At 38.4% G+C, this 21,289-nt stretch overlaps 3 protein-coding genes across 4 annotated transcripts; 1 reads left to right on the forward strand and 2 right to left on the reverse strand.

The window, feature by feature from the left end:
• Positions 1-3,300: 3,300 nt before the first annotated feature.
• Positions 3,301-7,230, reverse strand: LOC100890826 (zinc finger protein 236). 2 transcript variants are annotated; one of them, XM_030982111.1, is made up of 6 exons: positions 7,015-7,230; positions 6,229-6,512; positions 5,598-5,819; positions 5,035-5,127; positions 4,531-4,654; positions 3,301-3,775 (listed from the first exon to the last, which is right to left on the reverse strand). In XM_030982111.1, exons 1-6 carry the CDS (start codon positions 7,112-7,114, stop codon positions 3,753-3,755), a joined length of 846 nt encoding a protein of 281 aa, XP_030837971.1. In that variant the 5' UTR covers positions 7,115-7,230; the 3' UTR covers positions 3,301-3,752. The 2 variants fall into 2 exon arrangements, with proteins under 2 accessions (XP_030837971.1, XP_030837970.1); XM_030982110.1 differs by having other exon boundaries at positions 5,035-5,133.
• A 117-nt stretch (positions 7,231-7,347) lies between these two features.
• On the reverse strand, positions 7,348-13,214 carry LOC115922708. The gene is made up of 3 exons (XM_030982109.1): positions 13,077-13,214; positions 8,904-9,459; positions 7,348-8,127 (listed from the first exon to the last, which is right to left on the reverse strand). Exons 2-3 carry the CDS (start codon positions 9,442-9,444, stop codon positions 7,451-7,453), a joined length of 1,218 nt encoding a protein of 405 aa, XP_030837969.1. The 5' UTR covers positions 9,445-9,459; positions 13,077-13,214; the 3' UTR covers positions 7,348-7,450.
• A 4,722-nt stretch (positions 13,215-17,936) lies between these two features.
• LOC586307 (parkin coregulated gene protein homolog) lies at positions 17,937-20,984 on the forward strand. Its single transcript, XM_786095.5, has 3 exons — positions 17,937-18,376; positions 18,923-19,120; positions 19,712-20,984. Exons 1-3 carry the CDS (start codon positions 18,149-18,151, stop codon positions 19,994-19,996), a joined length of 711 nt encoding a protein of 236 aa, XP_791188.1. The 5' UTR covers positions 17,937-18,148; the 3' UTR covers positions 19,997-20,984.
• Positions 20,985-21,289: the final 305 nt, after the last annotated feature.

A 21,289-nucleotide genomic window follows, 5' to 3' on the forward strand; every position in this document is an offset into this window, starting at 1 on the left:
ACTGCTCATACGTGTATCTCAACAATCATTCGTCCATCGACTGCAATCGGTCACCTAAAAACGCCTTGAGCACATCATCAATCAATTGAACATCCCTCGAGCAGTCAATCATGCTTCGTCAATACCTGTCACTGATTCTCATCCATTCGTTTAACTACGATCACTGCTCCAAGAAATCAAACCAGTCATGAGTTGTATGTTGAAAGTCTTTAATGCGATCCAATCAACATTCAGGGTTAACTCAGCACAAGTACAAGTGTAGACTAGATGTAAGACTCAATTAGAGGTAGGGCCAGGCCAATTATGAGGCCATCTTTCAGGCCAGCCTCGGTGAGGCTGGCCTGTATCGGATACAGTGCAGTGGAAAGCCCTAGATACACAACCCTGCCCGTACTAAAAATTTCCCTATACATAAACGCATAAAAGAACAATTATGTCCTCGTTAGTAAAACAACACTTCAACACAATATTTCTGCTAATACCATAAAATCTTCACATATAATCTTCAGTATAACCCCTTATTCCTGATTAGATCACTACTATACAAGTAATATCCCCAAAAGAAACATGATAATTGCACCAACATGATCAAAATATGTAATTTATGCTCATTTTCCTTCAGTTTGGTAATTGCTAAATCAACGATGCACCATATTGCTATAGCGCATGCTCGTACAACAGAAAATGCTTAACCTTCGTCCAATACTAAAACCCTGATTTGTTACAGTATTTACAAAATAATCCTTTTATATATTTATTCACAATGCACCCATACATCAGCGGCTCGAAGAAAGGCACACATTGACAAAAATAAACGGTTTTAGTACTAACAGATGTATTTCAGTCTTTTGAAATGTGTATAAACCCCATGACAGAAACAATAAATTCTGGCAGTGCCGATAATTTGGCATGAAATTTCAAAACAGATTATTCCTCACACGTGAAACAAAAGTACTGAATTTTCTTCTTATGTAAATGACCTCATCAGATTCATAATGTTCAATAGTATGACAAGTTTATTTAACATTATTTTTTACAAACATTAAATAGATATAAGTAAATAAAACACAAAGTGTATTCCTATATCAAATATATTGGATTGTTTCAAATTTATACTAATAATAATTTGTACTATGATTGAAAAAAATGCATCAATCTAATGTTTAAAACAAAAAAATGATGTTTAAAGTGTACCAGTCACTAGAATATATTTATATCTGTATGTTAAGGGTTCCTTGTGGCAATACTATATGCAAAATATGAGCTTATGTCCAAATATATTACTTCAAAAAGAGATATTGTATAGATCTAAGCACTTATTTTTGCGGACGTTTGATTTCACTAATTTTTTGCATATAAATATGTTGAAATCACTATTAAAGTAAACCCCTTTGTATGTTGAAGACAGTGTCTATACTCTATAGCACAAGCCGACACCTGTTTGTGACTACACTGACTGAATTTGTGCACATCAATACATTATTTCATTAATATATTCATTTATTTATTTATTATTTCTCCAGAAATAATTCTACATAGACATTCTGTGTGCAGCGCATTCGCTTGTGTTTTAATCATAGTATCTTTCTCTCGCAGGTACGTCCTACAGCTGTCTGTGAGCACTAAATTTATTTATTTTCATTTTGCTCCCGAAATTTGAAAATCGTATTAACCAATATTTCGCTCATGGGGAGGGGGGGGGGGGGAGGGGATGGTGTGCATCAAAAAAAATTGTTTTAACCCAGACATTTGAAGAAATGTTCGTTTTAAATGTTGTTTTTTTTTTGTCCGGGGGGGGGGGGGGGGGGGGGTCCGGGGGGGGGGGGGGGGGGGGGGGGGGGGGGGGGGGGTATATTATCATTTCTTAGTGTTCCCCCCCCCCCCCCTGTGGATCCGCGCCTGCTTGTAAGAATACACATTACAATAAATTGCAATTCCACACTTAAATTATAGTTTACCTCTCTGCTCCACTGGGTAGCATACATGACAGTTGCCTTATTCAAAATTATAGCAACGATCAGAGAATGAGTTTCTGACCATTCGAACTGTACCCCAAAATAAGTTACATCATAATTTCTGTTATAATTACTGCTTTCAGATATACCCATTCATTATTTGCGATAATTAATGCAATACATAAGCAAGTAAATTATCAACACAAAACATTTTATATGAATTACTGTTTGTCATTTTTCAATTTGAAGTAAGGCATTAAAATATACTTGTATAGTTTTTTTATATTGTTTCCAATTTCCATACATCTTTCAAATTGTTTTTTATATTTGTAATACATGTGTAATTATTATGCCTATGTATTGTGAAACAAAATATTCATGTACCATGTGAATGAAGTATTCTAATAAATACAAAATCTTAATACAAACAAAAAATAACGTTTGCATCCTACCTAGTGAAAAGAATGAAGATAAAATGCCTTAGGTAATGACCTGAGTGCTATGCCGTGGATTGAATCTAAAGCATTCACATGTCATTAAAGTATTGAAAGCCTCTATCAAGGTTTTACAAGCCCTCAAAAGATTATCTAAAGCTTCCTCTGTAGTAAAGTAAGTTTATTAAAGTACAGTGTATGTGCAAAATTTCAGAACAAAAGACTCTTGTATTTTTTTCCTCTCTATGAGTGAAAATTGAAGCGCTCATTTTGTACACATCATAGGCCTACAGGGTGAATAAAACACTGCCAATTGCAAAATTCAAATTTTAAAAGTGAAATGACTGTAATTTTGCTAATAATGAATATTCTGCCACCATGCTTATAGGAAATTCTTCAATTGCAATTTTTTGAACAACATTTTGGCAATATTACAAGCTTTGAGATTTTCACCGTGCAATTCCCTGCAACACCCTGTAAAGCATTCCAATTTACACCAAGCTACATATGACCTATTGACCCAAGCAGAGTAAGTAAGGTAAATGGGTACTAATAGGAAGAAATCCTTCAATCCCCATGCATCTGATACAAAGAACATGATATGCATTATGCTCACAAGTACGTCTTGAGCATTTGCTCTTACCGGTAATTGGATTTGACACCTTAAATATCTCATGTATTATTATCATAAAGGAAGGAATATTTTTATGATTATTAAAATAGTTATTAAGCAAATAATTACCGTTGGTGAAGGTTATGGGACAAACTATCACTTCTGAGGCGATCTGGATGTAGCTATCTTTCCAAAGCGAAGCTGAGGAAAGATAGCGTATACATTCAGATCGCTGAGGAAGTGATAGTTTGCCATCGCCTGAAACCAAAAGACGATTATTTGCTTTATATTCCACATCAGAAACATTTGCTTCTTCCGTCATTTTAGAGCAACAAGTCATTAATTAACAGCTAGCAAACGGTAAAGATACGTACAGTGCATGCAGTACTTACGTACGTATACGCAACGTATACAATTAAATTGCCTTCAGTGAAACAGTGTAACAAACTTTTCTTCTCCCATCAATGATGGGCAAACTAGTTTTCATCACATGATTTACTTTTGACCAATTGTAGAGCAAGATTCTTAGTATGTGGAATATTATATAAAATCATCAATACTATCCTCATTAGAAATATTACTATTAATATCAATATTATCATTCCTATACCATCACATCTCTACAAAGAGAGGTACTTCATGTATCTGCAAAAAGTAGGGAGACCTCTCACATCTGCCTACAAAGTCTTCAAAAGAAGAAGCAGGAGAACCTATACGGGAGAATATCTACTGAACCGCAATTAGCCTGTGTCATGTTGCCTCTCCTGATATTTCTGTAAAAATGGAAAAGGAAATAAATACTATCATGTTATTTGGAGGCACTATAACTATCCAGAAAGCAGTGTAATAGCACAAAGTTTCAATCATGAAACAAAAATGGTACAATGTTTTTAAAAAGCATATCACTGGCTCTATGCTTTTAAACCTTAGGAAATTAAAATAAAATGAAAGGTGGTGATGTCATCTGTTAAGCCATAGCTCAATCAATCGATTTTGTTCAAATTTGATTCGAGAAGGATTTTAAACTAAAGTATTGAGGATGAATCCTACTATTAAATTCTACAGGAGCAGACTGATCAATCCCTATTCATCTCAATCTGCATAACACTCCATTGCAATGCATTGCAAAAGACTTCTGACCAGGGGGGTGTTTCATAAAGATCATACCGGTAAGTCAAATTTAACTCTAAGTTGGACTTCAAAATTATTGAGAGCCATTTGTAGCCTTAAAATAAAATATATTTAAAACAAAATTCAAGTATTTTGTAGACTTTTATAAATTCCACATCAAGAACATGAACTTTCCTTGATAATACAAAATATGAATGATTTGCATCAACATTTTATGCCTTGTAAAATAACTTTTACAAAATATTTTCATAGATGCAAATGGCTCTCCATGATTGTTAAGTCCAACTTAGAGATAAGTTAAACTTAGGATCTTTGTGAAACACCCCCCAGATCTATTGTTCCATGGAGTTATCTACTATACCAAGGACTGATTAGGATATTGTAGAAGTGTTCTTACCCGTAACTGTCGCGGTGGCATTTCTCAATCTGACTGCTGTGGATGTGATAGTACTCTCATTGCATAGTTCTAAACCCACAGATCCGACCTTTGAACTCTGTAATCCAGTACCAGTAAGGCGCAACTGAGGCGTAAATAAGAAGAGATAAATATATTGTATTATGTATAATGGGGCATGGAATTTGTGAAAAAGAAAGTGATAGAAATTCAGAATGGTTTTTCATAGTTTTGGGGGGAATAATATCGGACAAGCACTCTGATGTTTTAAGTCTCTCGTAGTTTTTATTGTTTTTACTGATTTGTGAGAAATGGGGCAGTGTCGAAAACATACTTTTTTGTTCACAGAAGTTTTTTTCTGAATATGACAATTCTAATGCATTTCATTGTTGTGGTTTGTTTTGTTTTGTTTAAACTTTAAGAGCTCTCCAGAATTATATTGTGTGACTTTTTTTCCCCCCTGGGAATTAGGCATCACAAGCCAAGGTTCAAAGATGGTCAACTTACATGTAAATCAGACCCGTCATGATCTGTGACAATCATTAAGGTCCCATCTTCACTCTCTCCTTGGCTGACCAGTTGTGCCTCACTCTCGACTATCTGCTCCTGTGAAGAATAAAATCAAAACAATGATTGAGACAGATGGAAAGGTAGAGTGCAAAAGTATATATCAAAATAGTAGAGGCAGGGAAGACATAGAGGGAGAGAGAAAGGGAGAGGGAAGAGATATAGAGGTATATAGAAAGAGAGGAGAGAGAGAGAGAGACAGAGTTGGGGAGAAAGAGTGACACATGGATTGAAAGATTCAAAAGAAAGGAGAAAGGGAGATAAAGACAGAGATAGATATACAGAAAAGGGGAAAGAGATGAAGAGTAAGTTAGATATAAACAGAGAAAGAGAGAGAGAGACCCGGAGAGGAAGATAATGAAAGGTTTAGGTTGGTCTCATCTTATCTCGACATATTACAAAACCACAACAGATTTCTAACAACAAACACATCGTCCATAGTTCAGTTCAATTCATTTTTCTGTTAGTATACGTTCATGGGGACAATAATGAAAGAACATTACCTGTTGATTACCAATTATTTCCTCTCCTCCAACAGCGATCCCATCATCTTCATTCTGTACCTCACTCTGCTCTTCCCCTTGGCCGACTGCCTCCCCCTGGTCTTCCCCCTCACCGATCGCAATGAACTCCTCCTGTATTCTATCTGCTAGCTGATTCATAACGACCAATGTCTCACTTCCCTCGATGTGCTGAGTGCCATCACTGCCTATAACATTCAACACCTGCCAAAAGTTTAAAGTTTAAATTAGTAATATGCACTGTTCTTTGACATTTGTTTTATCTTAAACCTTTATGTTGAAAATTGTTACACAAGTATTACCTAATTTCACAGATACTTCATGAAATGTGCTCCGGCAGCAATTACTCTGGGTTTTACTCCGTGAAAGACGTAAGATAAGCATTAGAGTTGCAATTTGATTTTAGATTAGGTTTCGTGTAAGGACAGAATTAGGAATAAGAAATGGTCAAGGATGAGGTTAAGAAACATGTAGGAAAATAACAGCATGTGTCTAAGAACCCGAACACTCATACTCATCAGTGACGACTGGCTTACTAATCTATGTCATGGTTATGGGTGGAAAAAAGAGGCTACGTAATTCCATAACTACTATCAGAGGAGGAATTGCCCACCTGCAGAACTTGACCATCGGTAGTGACCAACTGACCGCCCTCTCCTGACAGAACCTGGAGCCCTGTTGAGCCGTGTGGCTGAAGTGACGACTTGACCGACCGGCCGACGATCCGTCCCTGTTCATGCTGCTTGAGATGGACGCGCATGCGGTCCTTCCAGGCCGTTATGTGACCGCAGGCGTTGCATTTGTAGCGTAGGTTGGAATGCTTGGACATGTGGTTCGTCAGGTGCTGTTTGTTGGCTGTGCTGTAGGAGCAAAGGTCACAGGAGTACTGCTTGATACCTGCAATCAATACCATTTTGAAAAGGGAATCACTTTGAATACAAGTCATGTTTCTCTTCAAAGAATTATCGCTTAAATCCAAATATTAGAGATCAGCACAAATGTTGCAGCTAATCTCACAACATAACTTTTTCTCAAGAAAGTTGTCCCCTGAAGCTCCCTATTTTTACCCTATACAGCTTTTTCAAATTCACGCAACATTTCATATTTCAGGTATGCCGGCACTAGCTTTTCTGATATTTTAAAATCAAAACGCCAACATGTACAACCCAATGTATATTATCAAATAACATGACATTCCTAAAGAATATACCTCTTCCTTCTTAACTTCAACCCCGAACCAAACATTATACATAAACCTAACCTAATATACCATTGTAGCCCTAACCACAGCTCTGTATCTTTGACTGAATAAAGCCTGGAGTAATTGTCACCAGAACATAAGTCAGATCATAGAGCGATTGATCCTTTTTCACAAATGAAGACCTGCTGACAAACCCACCTGTGTGCTTAGCTATGTGCGTGTGCATCTGCGTCATGGTTATAGCCGAGTAGTCGCAATGTCCGCATTTGAAAGGCTTCACGAGAGAATGTCTGGCCATGTGTCTTGTCAGACTGCTCTTGTACGCAGACACATAGTTACACTGCTTACACTGGTGCACCTTATCTGGTCTTTCCCGCTCTGCATCATGGATCTGGCTGTGGCTTCATGCTGTGCTTGCTCTTGCAGACATAACCACATTCCTGGCATGTGTACTCCAGTTTTCCATCCTCCTTCTTAGATGGTGGAGGGACCTTGGCCATGCTAATTCTTTTGTTGATCTCTTTCCTTTTCTTTGTTTCGAGGCATATGTGGTTGTTGAGTGTTTTGGCACTACTGGCTTCAAAGCCACATGATTCACATTGAATTCTCTTGCTATGTCTTGTGACATGTGAGTTCAGGTTGGACTTGGAGTTGGTGGAGAAGGTACATCCAGGGCGCGTACATTTAAAAGGATTGTCACCGTTGTGGATGTGCATATGAGACTTAAGACAATGGTTGTATGTTGTCTCATAGTCGCACTCGGTGCATTTGTATCGCTTCTGCTTTTTGTGTTTGAACATGTGCGTCTCAAGATCCTGCTTTCTCGTGGCGGAATACGAACAGAGAGAGCACTGGAATGGTCGGACACCGTGGTGCTTTGAAGAGATGTGGTGGAGAAGACTGTGTCTGTAGATGCTGGTGAAGTCGCAGTGGAAGCACCGGTACTGCTTCTCAGGGTTATGCTTCTTGGAATGTGTCTGCAGATCGTACTTGTACATGATACGTAATCACATTCCGGGCACTTGAACAACTCGCTAGGGTCCATTTCCTTGATGTCAAAGTGGGTCTTTATATGGGTCTTGAGGTTGAAGCGCTGCGGTGTGGTGTAGCTGCACTTAGAGCAGTAAAAGAGTTGCTTCTCATCAGGAACGGCATGCAGTACTTCGTGACTAAGCTGTAGGTGTGTCTTCGTGGTGGTGAAGTCACACTCATCACATTTATACTCTGGAATGTCTTTGGTTGCTTGGCTTGCTGTGGAATCTTTCTCAGCTCCTGCTTCCTCATCCTCCTCACGAGGCTCAGTGTCCATATCTACCAAAACAAGAAAATATTCTTCATATTCTTCATATTCTTCAAAAATTGATTTACTTAATGAAGAATATATGATTTGAAGTACTGGCATCGTGTGGGGCAGTCATCAACAGGTTTGACAGGCCTTTAGTGACTGAAGTTTTCCTTGACATGGTGGCTATAATGATAATGATAATAATTAACATTGCTTTTGTAGCGCACGTACCACTAACATAATGAAAGTCACTATGCACTTACAGAAAGGTAACAGAGATAGGGCAGAATCAGATATGAACATTTATGCCTGGTATATAAATGTAGATACAATATCAAAGAATCAAATGATAACATACATGCCATTTACCATTGCAAATTACAATTTAACCAATTAATAATAAAGTAAATATCAAAGGATTGAATTCACTTGATTGGCCAAGAATATCAGAAGATTTATTGACAAAGTTATGCCGAAACACTATTGCCTTTGACTCTTCAGGAATGTTGTACACTGCGAAAGAAATTAACTTCAAGTGGTAATTCTGTCAACTTTTGTGCTTATCACTGAATGTCGTTACCAGCAAGTTTTGGTTAGTATACTTTTAGCATATTCATATTTTGCTGGTCTAAACAACACATCTTCTGCATAAACAATTATAAACAATTCAGAAATGCTTTTAGGCAGTCTCTTCTAAAATGCAGTGTCATTTCCAGATCTCAAGATTAGTTTTCAGAGCTTATTTGTCATTTGTTAATTGTGCCCCAAGTTATGATAAAGTAAACAGTTCTCCAAGCCTTACCTTCTTCAGATCCAGGCTGCACCACTGCCGCTTCTGATGTGTCTTTGACTTCAGCTTCCGCGCCTTCTTTCAGAGGCACTTCCAATGTAGTCAACGACACCACATTTATCATGACATCCGACCCAACGGTCGAGTTTTTGTAAACGTACAGTGTCCTGTCAGGTTCATGGTACTGTTCAATGGCGGCGGCAAGAGACAGGGACGTACTATCATCCTTCTCTTCTCCCAAATTACTAGCTTCTGTAGAGGGCTGTAAAGACCAGCCTGCAAGATCTGTTTCCACATTTAGCTCCTTGTCCTCTGTGTTTGGCGTGTCATCTGCAGCATCCAAGACACCCTCATGCTCATCTACATGTAACATTCCAGTCTCATGAAGAGTCACTTTTATCCTTGAGACAGTAGCGTCTTCTGTTTTCTCCTCTTCCTCCGTGGAGAGATCTTTAACCTCCACGCATAATTCTTGATCAGTGGTATTTCTCTCAAAAAATGTTTTAGAATTAGATCCCGAAGGTGAATCGGGAGATGCTCTGCCTTGTTCCATGACGGTAATATTCGACTGTGAGAAACAAAAGGTATCATGTGAGCGCTTACACTTCTTCAAGTCTTAATTCAGGGTTCAACATATTATAAATATTAAGGGAAGGGGATCCAGATTGAACCTTTTAAAGCTTTAAATTTTGCTTTTGATGATTTTTTTTCTGGTAAGACTCTGGCTATGTACTGCACCCTTAATTAATGCTTCATATTCAATTACCGTAAATCTCCGTGTATAAGGCGCACTTTTTTGCCGCCGAAAAAATTTGAAAGTCAGGGTGCGTCTTATACACAGGTACAGAAAAAAAAAGTTTTTTTTTTTTTTTTTTTTTTTTTTTTTAAGTTTCGATTTATGGCGCTATGCCTGGCAATGTCTCCCAGCTCAGTAATCAGTGTGTTGACTCACCACTCAGAAACTACAACAACACTCAAATTTGTCTGTCATCTTGGTTTGAAAGTAATCTTTCAAATAGATCTCAATATGTAGTTTATAATAATAATTCCTCAATTTTTTTTTCTATAACAAATGGTGTACCACAAGGTCCTATCCTAGGTAGGGGACCTACTCCATTGTCAGAAATTTAGAGGATGCTATTCATATCATGCATGACTATTGATGTTTGGCATAGAACACAGTGCTTCTGCTAGGTGATGTGATGAGGCTGGTGTGGGACAGGATCATAAAGCCTTAGAGTCTGGACCTGTTTTTAATTTACATTAATGATCTTACACATTCTTCTACAACGACATTGTTACTATTATTTGTGACAAGTTCACAACTTCAACTGCACCTCGATGTAAAATGAAGGTCCTTCCCCGCGTGGGTTTTAGGCAACAAAACAACAATGAAACAAAAAACTAGAGTAAAGGAGCCCGTTTTCGGCCACTTAAGACAAAATCCTATTTTTAGGACTCTTTACTTCCTATTTATTATCATTTCTTGTTCAAATCATAAAGCAAATATTATTATTATTTAAACAAAAAAAGAATCCCAGAAAAAATCACGAATTGCCATGACAATATTCATTTCAATTTTCACTGTTTCGGAGCCAGTTATCGGCCGAGCATTTCAGTTTACGGCCGCATGTACAAAGTCAATAGGAAGCGCTCGCGCGCGCCGTGCGTTTCGCGCTGATGTACAGCACAACGGGCGGAGCAGGTATCCACGCGGGAGCTCCCTGGTGCTCGCCTGGCCGAAGACAGGCACAGCGGTGATCGGAAGTTGGAATCTGAATTAGACAGAGATATCGTGGTGTGCGTCGCGGTGTACGGCTGCATGATTTAATACATGCGATGAGATACTTTTGAGCTTGCGACTAGCACAAAATCGGGCTCTAAATCTGAAAAATACTTGAAATAAAGCTCATTTTATGGTACCCATATTTCTTACAGACACGCGTAAGATACTCGATTTTTCAGATTTGGGTAGCGGGACCGGCGATTACATCGCTAAAATGTGATATTTTAGGATATATTTTCCATTGCAAATGTGGTTCTTCAGTGACACTGGCATGGTATGGTATGTGTGGGATATGTGTTATGCTATTATGCGATGTATTTTAGAGTGATTTTACCTTGCATCCAACTAATCGGCCGAAAACGGGAGCTGGCCGATTACCGGCTCTTTACTCTATTTAAAAAAAAAAAAATTTGCCCCCAAAATAGGGGTGCGCCTTATACACTGGTGTGCCTTATACACGGAGATTTACGGTATTCATTGAAGGAAATCAGCAGCGGTTTCTTTGATTTTCTACATAATTTTTAGCTTGGATTCTGGAATCGACAAGAAGTTACACAACAGATTTACATATTATTTACGGTAACATCAACAGTATGATTTTGGAGCGTTATATTTAATATAAATGTGAAGAGTTCAGAAACCTATCCAAAATTTGACCCATAACTCCGGCGTGAAGATACCCTACTAAAACCATACCCAAAATGATTCATTGAATGTCCAAATAAAGATCATGAGTTAAAAGTTGTTTTGTTTATTACCTGTTTCGTGTCAATTTTCTTGTTATTTTTGGAGTATTTTCAGAAAAACATTGATATAGTATACACTTTTTGACAGGTTTCACGGCAAACTGCTGCACAATACAAGTGCATACTGATAAAGTGATGGTAGGTTGCGGGCGGGCGCGCTTGTGTGAAGTTATCTACTGTAATGAGGATCTGATACATTAGTTACATTTGATGAATATTTACTTCATTTTGGGTATGTTTTAGTAGGGTATCTCCATGCCGTGCCAGAGTTACGGGTCAAATTTTGGATAGGCTTCTGAACAAGTGCCAAGATTTCAACAATTGTGGCATTGATTTTCTCTTCTGAATTTTCTCCCAATTGTTCAGTAGTCTAGATCTAGACTAGACCGAAAGCTTCAGTCTCTATACCGTCGGTTGTTCACTGAGACTACGTCTGGCTCCACTAGACCTCCGGTTATAGAGACAGAACGATCGCCTATGCCAGCCTATGTTGAAGATATCACGGCTAGATTTTAGCCGTTAGGCCCTCCCACAAACATGAACAAACTTGCCATGGCCGTATTGTTATGCCCCCAAAATCCCCCAAAAATGTCATTTTACCTCGTGCATATCCAATTTACATTAGGTCTAGGCTATAATACATCGGTTCCACTTACTAACTTGATTGAAATAATCTGTTTAATGGTCCCTTTTAAGGAAATTATAGGTCAAAATCGACATCCATGTTGAAAATCTTGCAAGCCGTGTTAAACTCTCGCTGCCGTCAATCTCATCCCTTCTAGTCTACGCCGAAGGCAAAATGATTATGAAGGGAAAAACTGTGCGCCATCTACACGTTCGTAATGGCGTTATCACAGTTTTTCCTTCATAATCATTTTTGCCTTCGGCGTAGACTAGAAGAGATGAGATTGACGGCAGCGAGAGTTTAACACGGCTTGCAAGATTTTCAACATGGATGTCGAATTTGACCCATAATTTCCTTAAAAGGGACCATTAAACGGATTATTTCAATCAAGTTAGTAAGTGGAACGATGTATTATAGCCTAGGCCTAATGTAAAATTGGATATGCACGAGGTAAAATGACATTTTGGGGGATTTTGGGGCATAACAATACGGCCGTGGCAAGTTTGTTCATGTTTGTGGGAGGGGCTAACGGCTAAAATCTAGCCGTGATATCTTCAACATAGGCTGGCATAGGCGATCATTCAGTCTCTATAACCGGAGGTCTAGTGGAGCCAGACGTAGTCTCAGTGGAACAACCGACGGTATAGAGACTGAAGCTTTCGGTCTAGATCTAGACTAGATCATTCATGTGCAGGACGTGTGTGAAAAGTTTTTTGACAATTTGGGTTTGACAAAGTAAGTATTAAACTTTAATTTAAAGTAAGGCGGCTAATATTTGTGTCTCTTTAAAATCACTCTGATCGCTGTTGTATGGCCTATGGCGCCCGAGCTGCGCCGCTATAATTATAAACGCGCTAGCTAGCTCTGCGGCAGTACCCATATCCATTCGAACTGATCTGCGGGAAAACTTCCATTGAGAATACCTTTGCCCCACCCTATTCATTCTGTGTAATCAAAATCATTGATAGTTGATATTCAGTGTACGAAATGAAATCATGGACCTAAAGAACAGACAAAATTTTACTTACCGGTTCCTTTTTGATGAAATGACACTGGATAGTTTGGCGGGAAAGAACGAAATTCTTTAAATATTGGCTTTATAAATATAATCATGAAAGATACATATGCATCTCGTATGCTCGTACGTCTTCGTTTTGTAGCTGTAATTGTGCTAATTGTGCGCATGTGCACAAACCACAAAACATTTATTTATGCTGATATGATAAGATCGGGGATAAGATGAACATGAAAAAGGATCGAGGGGCAGAATGACAGGTATACAAAACATGTCTTAACGAATCACAAAGAAAAGCTTTCGACCGAAATTTAATTGACAGGGATTGCAGGGAGCGGCAGAGGATCCAGGATTCGAAGGTGGGAAATAGGGCGGCGAGCTGCATATCCCGTGCATATCAAGTTGGCAAAAAAAAAGGATACGAAACTGACATAATTTCATACTGGCACGTGGCATATGGTAGGTAGGCCTACGTGCGACGGGTCGACCCCTCCCCCTTGAAATAATTTGGTGTGATGCCCGTGTGATATGCAATGATGCACAATGCACACAAAAGGGGCGGATCTAGCTTGGTGCCAAGGAGCTAGGGGGGGGGGGGTGACCCAGTGCCGGATCCACTCATTTTCCAAAAATCGCGCCGTTTTACTGTTTTAATTTTTCCTTTTTTTTCCTTAATTCCCTCTGAGCGGGCCTTGCCCACCCCCAGAGAAAAAAATCATGCAAAATCACGCGATTTTTTTACCTTTTTAGGGGGGTGCAAATTTTAAAATTTTCGTGGACCAAAAAAAAAAATTGTGCTCACTACCCCCCCCCCCCCCCCCCCCCCCGCCACTGAGCGACTTTTCGGCTGGCTGAGTAGTTGCGATTTTTTTTTTTGGGACTCCAAAAAAAAAAAAAAAAATTCCACCTCCCCCTCGAGCGCCAGGGGGGGCAGCCACAAAAAAAGGTAAAATTAACGTTAAAAAGTGTAAAAATACACATTTTTTTTCTTCACAGGGGGGGGGGGGGGGGCGGGCCCCCCGGGCTCCCTCTGGATCCGCCACTTGTTCTGCCCCCCCCCCCCCCCCCCCCACCTCCAAACGCTTTTGCTCATTACGCTACTGTTTTACCATTAAGCCTTCGTATATTTGGCTCGCATGATTTCAAATTTGGCCCCCCCCCCCCCTAAGAATCCTTGATCCGCGCCTGCAATTCACATACGGTTGTCCGTTACTTCACCAGTAGTACTTGCAAAAATAATCTCGAGTGTATAAACTGTGTTGTTATTAGGGGCGTCGCTAGACCTTTTTTAGTGGGGAAACTTTGGCACTTCATTAAATTATAAGAGAAAGAAGACGACCCGTCGTACCGTTCTCGACTCTTAATCCTTGTCTGAATTAAGTTTCCCCCCCCCCCCTCCCGTGAAGAAGACGATCCGTAGTACCGTTATCGACTCTAAATTCTTGTTTCGCCCTCCCGCGCGGAGCGCGGAAGCTTTGGCACTTTATTAAATTATTAGAGAAAGAAGACGATTCGTTGTATTGTGTCCTTGTCTGAATTCAGTTTCCCCCTGGAATTGTAAAAAAGTTATGATTTAATTCTATAGCGCACACCGCTGCGCCCCCCCCCCCCCCCTCCCCCCCGCCGGCGAAATTTGTATTCCCAAACAGGTTTGCTATTTCTTATATTTCCGTTCTTCTCAATGGCTGATATCAGTGTTCTACGTCATTAGCAGCTTGGAAAGAGGTCACAAACAATTAGACTTTGATTTTTTATTCCTTTGCCTCACTATTTATAAAGGCAAAAAACTGAAGAAACTGAGACTTGAACCCATAACTTTAAGATTGTATTACGCTGACCTTACCGATTGAGCCAACGATGGGTTAATGAAAACTGGTTATGCATGATTTTTATAACCCTATCACTCACGGTCATTGCCAATGACGCAACATATCAGCCAATCAGATGACCGGAAATATTACCATTGGCAAACCTGTTTGGGAAAAAATAGCCCCCCCCCCCCCCCCCCCCCCACCAATACGCCAGTGCGTATAATTGACAAGCGTATAATCGGATTATTAAGGAAACGTCAATCGAAATGAATAGCACTAATTACGTCTTTTAATTTTGCCTAGTAGTCTGCCATTTTATCCCGTAGTCATGGAAACCATCAAGACGATTACTCAAGTTAGACAGTCTCTTTTAGTCTGTTCGACACGAATCCAAGCATAACTCTGTCAGTTTCTGGCTGTGTCAGAGAACAGAGCAGCTTCGACCAGTAGACCTACAGGTTCTCTGGAGTGCAGTAGACCGTGTAGTCTACGGGTAGTCTCAAAGTTCAGACATTTTATTTCTATTACACGTATTAGGCCTAGTAGGTCTTCACTCATGATGATACAAGAGTTTTTGAGTACGTTGTTGTTGCCTGCAAATTTGTCTCTGTTTGATCCCGACCCCCCCCCCCCCACTCAGTGGGGTACGCATATGCTCGTTCCCTCTTTTTGAAAGCACCCCCTATCTGAGGACTGCCACTATTTTCGAACCCCCCTTTCGCGGGCTTTTCCTGCCTTGGAGACCCCCTAAATCATGAGAAATGCTCAATGTACCCCCCCCCCCTAAATTCGGAATAATTTCTCAGGAGTCCAAAGAGATGAGAGAAAAAAAAAAAAAAAACCCTTTTTAAAGAAATCTCCGGGTGAAAAGTCAAATACACCCCTTTTTTTTTACAATTCTCGGGCCGGACTCACGAAAATTACCCCTTTACCGGACATTTTGGTAACACGCATGCGGTCATTCCGACCCCTGAGTGGGGGGGGGGGGGGGGCGGGTGTTTGATACATCGAACTAGCGAGCAAAAATTAAAAAGAATAAAAGTTTGGGGGGGGGGAAGAGAGAAAAGAAAGAGGTTAGTTTTTTTTGTATTCTTATTTTACTCAATAATTTATTGTTGTTGTATTATTTGGTAGATTTTTCGGTAAATCTCCTTTGACTCTTGACGTTCGATCTCCTTCAACATAATTATCTCTGAACAATGAGACTGAATAATTCCGCTCAATAATCAGTAATACAAGTGACACTATTCAAGCTACTGGATACGAGAGGATTGTGTTTACATGAACATAATGACGTCACTCTGCTGGTCAGAGCAACTGGGAACTATAGATGACATGACATGTCACACAAAGAATCTGCTATGAATGGAAACACTTCTAAAGTGCACTCATGCATGTGGTGTCCACCGATCTTGTATATAGTAAATCAGTCTGTCAATTATAATCAAGTGATTAAGAATATAGACTCTTGAGAGAGAAGGGGGAGAGACAATAAGGCGGAGAAATGAGGAGAAGCCTAAGAACTGAAGAAGAAGAAGAAGACGAAGAAGAAGGAGAAAATCTAACCCGCCCCTTCCCTCTAAAACTTCATAACAATAATGATATCAAGTGATAAAATAATTGTAAAAAATAAATAAAATAAAAAACAAGTAGAGTTAACCCTTTTCTTCTCTCTCAGGCTCTCTCCGACTCTCTCTCTCTCTCTCTCTCTCTCTCTCTCTCTCTCTTTCATTTTCCTCTCTTAATTCTTTCCATATTACATAAACGCTTTAAGCCGAAAAGGAATAAGACCTAGATATTCTCCCTTCGGCTTCCACAATGATTAAAAACAATTTGAAAGAAGAATTAAAACACAAAAAGTGACAGACTATAAAGATTGAACAAATGTTCCAGTTTATAGTTAGAATCTCACATAAAGACACTTCATGTATATTGGATAATAACCGAGATTTTTAAAAAAAAAATTTTTAATTATTTTTTTTACTAATTTATAGCAACAACAACAACAACAAAAAGAAAAGGAGAAGAGAGAAATAGCATACAATAAATAGAATGGCATGCAATGATGCTAATGTAAAGAAACGTGCCCAAGGGTATTTTTATGTTGGATAATCAAGCAACATAACTTTCTTGAATAGTGTTTTTGTGTTGAGTTTTTTATAAATGTTTTAAGAATATGAGAACAAATTATGTTCTAAAGTTTCCATAGAGTTGTTCAGTAGCTCTGCCCAGCAAAGTTTTGTATGAGCAAATTTGAAACGATGTTTTGCTCACAAACTAGTATTACAGTATTTTGGTTATAAATATAAAATTATGTAAGTACAATTTACTTCTAAATGGCCAAGTTTGGATTAGCGAATAAGAAGTTGGAAATGTCAATATAGAAAGAAAAAAAACTGTATAAGCATGTGTTTGCTGATGTGTGATCACATAGTTTTATCTCTAACATCTGGTTTTAGGTATTCCACGTATTAATTTTTCAAAAAAGGACTACTTTATGGAACTAAAGTAAGGTTGCGAATTTGGGTTCTTTTGAATCATAAACATATTCCTGAATTGTTACTTGGCAATCAGTCGGGCATAATTATGTTAAAGTATTTTTAAGGTATTGATATTTGCAAAATGTTTGCTTGCAGGTGTTTGGAGTTTCAAGAGGTTTTATGATTAACTTTTATAACTTTTCTTGGTTATTCATTTAAAAAAAAATCTATTGTGAGGGAGATGTTGTATATCCACTTGGAACTACATTAACATGAGATATGATATGTAAATACCACGCCGAGCTACGCGGAAGGATACATAAATAAATGGTCTTACAATATGGCTACTAATCAGTAACTACATCGTCTGCCAGACTCTATCATTTCACCGATTCATATAACATATTACACCAGTTATCACCTTGTATATTTAAATATATTATTATATATTTATAATTAAACAATTTTTAAAAATTGATTCGTTTTTACTTGTACTTTTATGCTTTTGATATTAAAGTATAATGAACGAGGTTGCGTCGCTATGCAACAGGCACCCTGTTTGTCTACAAAACACCATCGGCAGTGTTTGTATGGGGAAAGCATCGTTAGGTACATTATTGTGCACGTAAATACTCGCGCTACGAAGACCAATTACGCCGTACCAGCAAACTGTAACAACAAAGCGTAACGCACGTAAACTTTACACGCAGGAGAAACCGTGAACGACACTTACCACCCACAGTGTTGCTGAATTTACAATTTCACAACTCTTTAAATATTAGATTTATATCAATATGATGCGATCAAAGGCATCGCCAAAAGGCAACGAGAGGAAGCTGAAGGCAGAAGGATTTACTACAAAATCCCGGATGAAAAATGCTGTTGTTGTTGCACCTCCAGCAGCGGGAGCGTTTGCCGAAAAACCACTCTTACAAGGAACAAGTTTCAGGAAATTCTACAACAGAGGAGATTTCCCAATTGCATTAGAACACGACACAAAAGGAAACAAAATTGCATGGAAGGTAAGTTCTAGTAAAGTTTGTTTTCGTGAGAATGGGGGGCTTAAACTGAAGTTAAAGTGGAATGGTGTGTGTCCGGATAGGATGGTTATCCGGACAGATAAGTTTTACAGGCGTGCCAAGAAAAGTGGTGAGAAATTGGACTGGGAAAAATTCACCAGAGTATGCAAGCAAGTTAGACCTAAAGAAGTCTAGTGATTACAATTTTGACTTGCAGTGTTTTTCGACTCCTCTGCCTCTGGGCATCCGTTCAACCACTTGAAATTATAATTTGAAGAAGCCTTCTATGGATGGGAAAAAGGTGTGATTCCTTTTCCTAATCCTAACCCAATTCATCCAACGTTGTACTTGTATCGTCAATTCAACATGGCGAAGAGTAGGTCTAAGTAGGGTCTACGCTGCGCAGCCGCTACATTTCTTTTCTTTTTTAATTCTAGTCGGTCAAGAGACAATTGTCTAATCCTTGGCTCAAAGTCATGATGGGCTTACCGCTTAGATTTAGAATCCTTAGTTAATCACTCTGTTTTTTCTCCCTCTTTTACTTCACAGGTTGAAATTGAAAAGCTTGACTACCACCACTACCTGCCAATGTTCTTTGACGGACTCTGTGAAACAACACATCCGTACGAGTTCTTCGCAAGACAAGGGGTTCATGACATGTTGGAGCATGGCGGTTCCAAGATTCTTCCAGTTATTCCACAGCTCATCATCCCCATCAAGAGTGCATTGAACATGAAAAACAGAATGGTGGGTACTGGTTTCCATGACATTGATGGTGTTTTTTATTGTTGTAGAAGTTAACATATATCAATATTTCATCTTATTTTAGCAACATTATAAAGGGCAAATATTTACAATGGTTAGTGCGATTTGATGTTACAGCTTTATTTTTGTTTAGCATCCAGACACACAACTTCATCATTTAGTTCAGAGAGACACCGATAAATGTTAAATGCATTTTTATGTTGATGTGCTAGCAAAAAAACAGCTGTAGACTATCTCAAGACTTTAAGTTATTAGTTTTGAAAATATTAGGGAAATAAAGATGCACAACTTAAATGCAACTTGGTTCTCTTGATATGAGCAATTGTTTCTTCGCTGCATGTCAGAAATTTCAATTTGACACAAAGGTAAAATGAATGACATCTTTTTTAAAAGTATACTGTGTACCAATCTACAAAGTGAACCTTACATATGTAAACTTTTGTAAATTGACTCTTCCTTGCTTGTGATTCATATTCACAAACTTTCATAAATTTTAAAAGAAAATTAACACTAACACTGGTTAACGATACCTTTAATAATTTCATGAATGTTGCCTCTGTTTGTTTTTGACAGGTCCTATGCACAACGTTAAAGGTTCTGCAGCACCTCGTCGTCTCGGGTGAAAATGTCGGCGAAGCTCTCGTCCCTTACTACCGACAAATCCTCCCCGTTCTCAATACCTTCAAGAACAATAATCTGAACTCCGGAGACAGCATCGACTACGGACAGCAGAGGAGAGAGAATATCGGTGACCTCATTCATGAAGTGCTAGTAGCGTTTGAAAAGAAGGGCGGCGATGATGCATTTATCAACATCAAGTACATGGTTCCGACGCATGAATCGTCAGTGCTCAACTGATGCTCTGATAGCTCATGATCAAAGAACTGTGATACTTTTCTTGACTTTCACGTCTCGAAAAATAACTGTAAATTGTAAATTGATTAGATCATTTATATTTTGTTCAATGTCCCATGTATATTGCCCTTGCATATATCTCCTTTATTTTCTTTCCCTATTCTACGATGTATACGTTCTTAGAATTATCTTCATATGTTTATCCAAGAGCCTTATCTTCATATGTTTTCCAAGAGCCTGAGATATCTAAAAGCACAAACCTCCATATTTGTTGGAAAAGTAAAACTACGCTCAAATTCTTTTGGTGCGAGAACAATTCTTACAAGTTTGTTGGAAAGAATTAAAATCGAACAATTTTTTTTTTATATGTATACTTTGCCTAGAAAGTTTTGTGTTCATCAAAAAGTGGAATTGAAGGTGGCTATTTTAATACATAAATTCTGAAGTTATTTAGACTTTATCAAAATTGAAAGATGTTCCTCTGATACATGGTCTTTATAGCCTCATATTAAGGTATTCAATCAAGATTTATGGATTATTTTGCGCCTTCCTCATTTCATAGTTTCAGATTGGAAAAGTGCTTAACCGCTTATACTTCAGTTGAGTCTGTTTATTTACTGGATTTATTGTGGTATTCTCTCCCTCTCTCTTCCTCTCTCCCTCTCTCTTCCTCTCACTCTGTCTCATTTACTTGTCTTCATGTATCTCTTCTGGTCTTATCTTGTACAGATTGTATGATACATGTGTAGTACGGATTATAATACTTTGATTATGCAATTGGTAATTTAAAACTGGCTTCATTGTTCTATATTTTATGGACAGTGACTATTGAGTTCGACAAAAAAAGCACTGTTTTGAAACTGCCATTAATCAATTACTTTACAATGGTATGATATGATTGGTTGTGTCTGCATGCAAGCCTTTATCACTTTGGGACTGAAAAATTCAATGTTACATGTTTATAATTGAAAAAAACTCAAGCTTTGTCTCATGTTGGGTTCAGATGAATATTTTTTTTAAAACTTTGAGAGATTTTATACAATACTTCAAAGCTTTTACCATTGTTGCCTGATAAATGCCTTTATTTGCAATTGGTATTTCAGAAAATGGAACTGCATTCAAACAAATCACATTGTGCGTGACAGGTAGAATTATGTATGCCTGAGGACTTCTAGATAGTTTTAATATCAATGATCCTCAGACATTCTCTTCTTCTGCCACATGCAATCTTCTTCTGTGCACAACAATCGTATACATGGCAGCCAACAGTTTATATACTGATATAACTGATATATT

Source organism: Strongylocentrotus purpuratus, unplaced genomic scaffold (assembly GCF_000002235.5).
Source record: "Strongylocentrotus purpuratus isolate Spur 01 unplaced genomic scaffold, Spur_5.0 spur5_scaffold_12, whole genome shotgun sequence".
Taxonomy (NCBI): domain Eukaryota; kingdom Metazoa; phylum Echinodermata; class Echinoidea; order Camarodonta; family Strongylocentrotidae; genus Strongylocentrotus; species Strongylocentrotus purpuratus.

Excerpts from the sequence above, each read along its gene's own strand:
- LOC100890826 (XM_030982110.1), bottom strand. The coding sequence starts at position 7,114 with ATGGCCAGACATTCTCTCGTGAAGCCTTTCAAATGCGGACATTGCGAC. Across the intron at positions 5,820-6,228 it reads CCGATGGTCAAGTTCTGCAG|GTGTTGAATGTTATAGGCAG; the intron begins GTGGGCAATTCC and ends AACTTTTGGCAG. Across the intron at positions 3,776-4,530 it reads TGCCACCGCGACAGTTACGG|AAATATCAGGAGAGGCAACA; the intron begins GTAAGAACACTT and ends CCATTTTTACAG.
- LOC115922708 (XM_030982109.1), bottom strand. The coding sequence starts at position 9,444 with ATGGAACAAGGCAGAGCATCTCCCGATTCACCTTCGGGATCTAATTCT. Across the intron at positions 8,128-8,903 it reads GCAGCCTGGATCTGAAGAAG|ATATGGACACTGAGCCTCGT; the intron begins GTAAGGCTTGGA and ends TTGTTTTGGTAG.
- LOC586307 (XM_786095.5), top strand. The coding sequence starts at position 18,149 with ATGATGCGATCAAAGGCATCGCCAAAAGGCAACGAGAGGAAGCTGAAG. Across the intron at positions 18,377-18,922 it reads GAAACAAAATTGCATGGAAG|GTTGAAATTGAAAAGCTTGA; the intron begins GTAAGTTCTAGT and ends TTTACTTCACAG. Across the intron at positions 19,121-19,711 it reads TGAACATGAAAAACAGAATG|GTCCTATGCACAACGTTAAA; the intron begins GTGGGTACTGGT and ends TGTTTTTGACAG.